Source organism: Aplysia californica, unplaced genomic scaffold (genome assembly GCF_000002075.1).
Source record: "Aplysia californica isolate F4 #8 unplaced genomic scaffold, AplCal3.0 scaffold01268, whole genome shotgun sequence".
Lineage (NCBI taxonomy): Eukaryota > Metazoa > Mollusca > Gastropoda > Aplysiida > Aplysiidae > Aplysia > Aplysia californica.
In genome coordinates this window covers 105,384-106,804 of record NW_004798538.1, presented here as the reverse complement: position 1 = coordinate 106,804, position 1,421 = coordinate 105,384, and the positions used below count along the sequence as shown (strand labels likewise).

General features: G+C 47.3%; 1 protein-coding gene across 1 annotated transcript in view; it reads right to left on the bottom strand.

Annotated features, from left to right (window-relative positions):
* Nucleotides 1–751: 751 nt before the first annotated feature.
* The window catches only part of LOC101852375 (filamin-B), a gene marked incomplete at its 3' end in the record, with an annotated part of 11,075 nt that continues 10,405 nt past the window's right edge, over nt 752–1,421 (bottom strand). The window contains 1 exon segment of the mRNA XM_013090416.2: nt 752–928. Within this exon segment, the coding sequence (XP_012945870.1) occupies nt 752–928 (177 nt within the window).

The following is a 1,421-nucleotide window of genomic DNA, read 5'->3' as shown; positions in this document are numbered from 1 at the left end:
ACAGACAGACAGACAGACAGACAGACAGACAGACAGACAGACAGACAGACAGACAAACAGACGTAGACAGACAGACAAACACACAGAGAGGTGGAGGGGGGAGCGAAATAAAAAGGAGGTGGGAGGAAAAGAAAGGGGTGGGGCATAAAGGGAGACTGAGAGTGAGAGACAGTCCGAGACAGACAGATGGAGTCAGATAAATAGAGAGCGTAATGCAAGAGAGTTTATACTGTGTGTGTGCGTGTACACCTCTGTGGGGCTCTTGCCACGGTTCATAGCAGCAAGGGATGCATTCATTTCGGGTCCAGACAGACAAGCAAAATTGATCATCAGACTGGAAAGAATGCACATAAACGAAAGAAAGAACAACCTAGATTTGGATCTAGGCCGTGAACCTTCAGCTAGAAAATGACGAAACGGAAAGCAAGACGGTGATAACTGTCGACAGGCAGACAGACAGACAGACAGACAGACAGACAGACAGACAGACAGACAGACAGACAGACAGACAGACAGACAGACAGACGTAGAAATACACCGGCAGACAGACGTAGAAAAACACAGACAGACAGACAAAGAGAAAGAAACTAACAGACAACAAACATACTTATGCAGCAAGTAGACAGGAAGAAAGGGATATAAACAGGCACAGAGATTGATTTCCCTCCTTCCCTCCCTCCCTCCCTCCCTCAAAACCGACTCCTCCCTCCACCCACTCCCTCCCTCCCTCCCTCCAGCCCTCGGTACTCACCGTTGAGCTCCATGCCGCTGTAGGAGATGTAGACCCTGTGTTGGCCGGGCTCCTGCGGTGTGTAACTCACGTTGTACTCAAGGGGCGTGGCCTCGTCCACTTCAAAGGGCAGGTTGCGGCCTGACGGGCTCTGGATGCGAATCTCCTGGTCGCCTTGACCGGCCTGGGTGCAGTCGACTGAGGACGGGAGGAGGACAGTTCGGGTTTGTGTGGATACAAATATATTACAATACAATACAATGCAAGGCAAGGCAATGCAATGTAATGCAATGCAATGCAACGCAACACAATATAATACAATACAACACAATACAACACGACACAATACAACACAACACAACACAATACAGTACAATGCAATGCAATATACTAGGCCTACAATGCAATGCAATACATTGCAACGCAACACAATACAGCACAACACAGCAAAATACAATACAATACAGCACACCACAACACAATACAATACAATTCAAAATGATACCATGCGATACGAAACAATACAATACAATACAATAAATATTTATTTCATCTGTACAGCCACACACTCGGAGACACACACATACATGCACACAAGCATGGGCACATTCATACATATGCACACACATGCACGCGCGCGCACACACACACACACACACACACACACACACACACACACACACACACACAC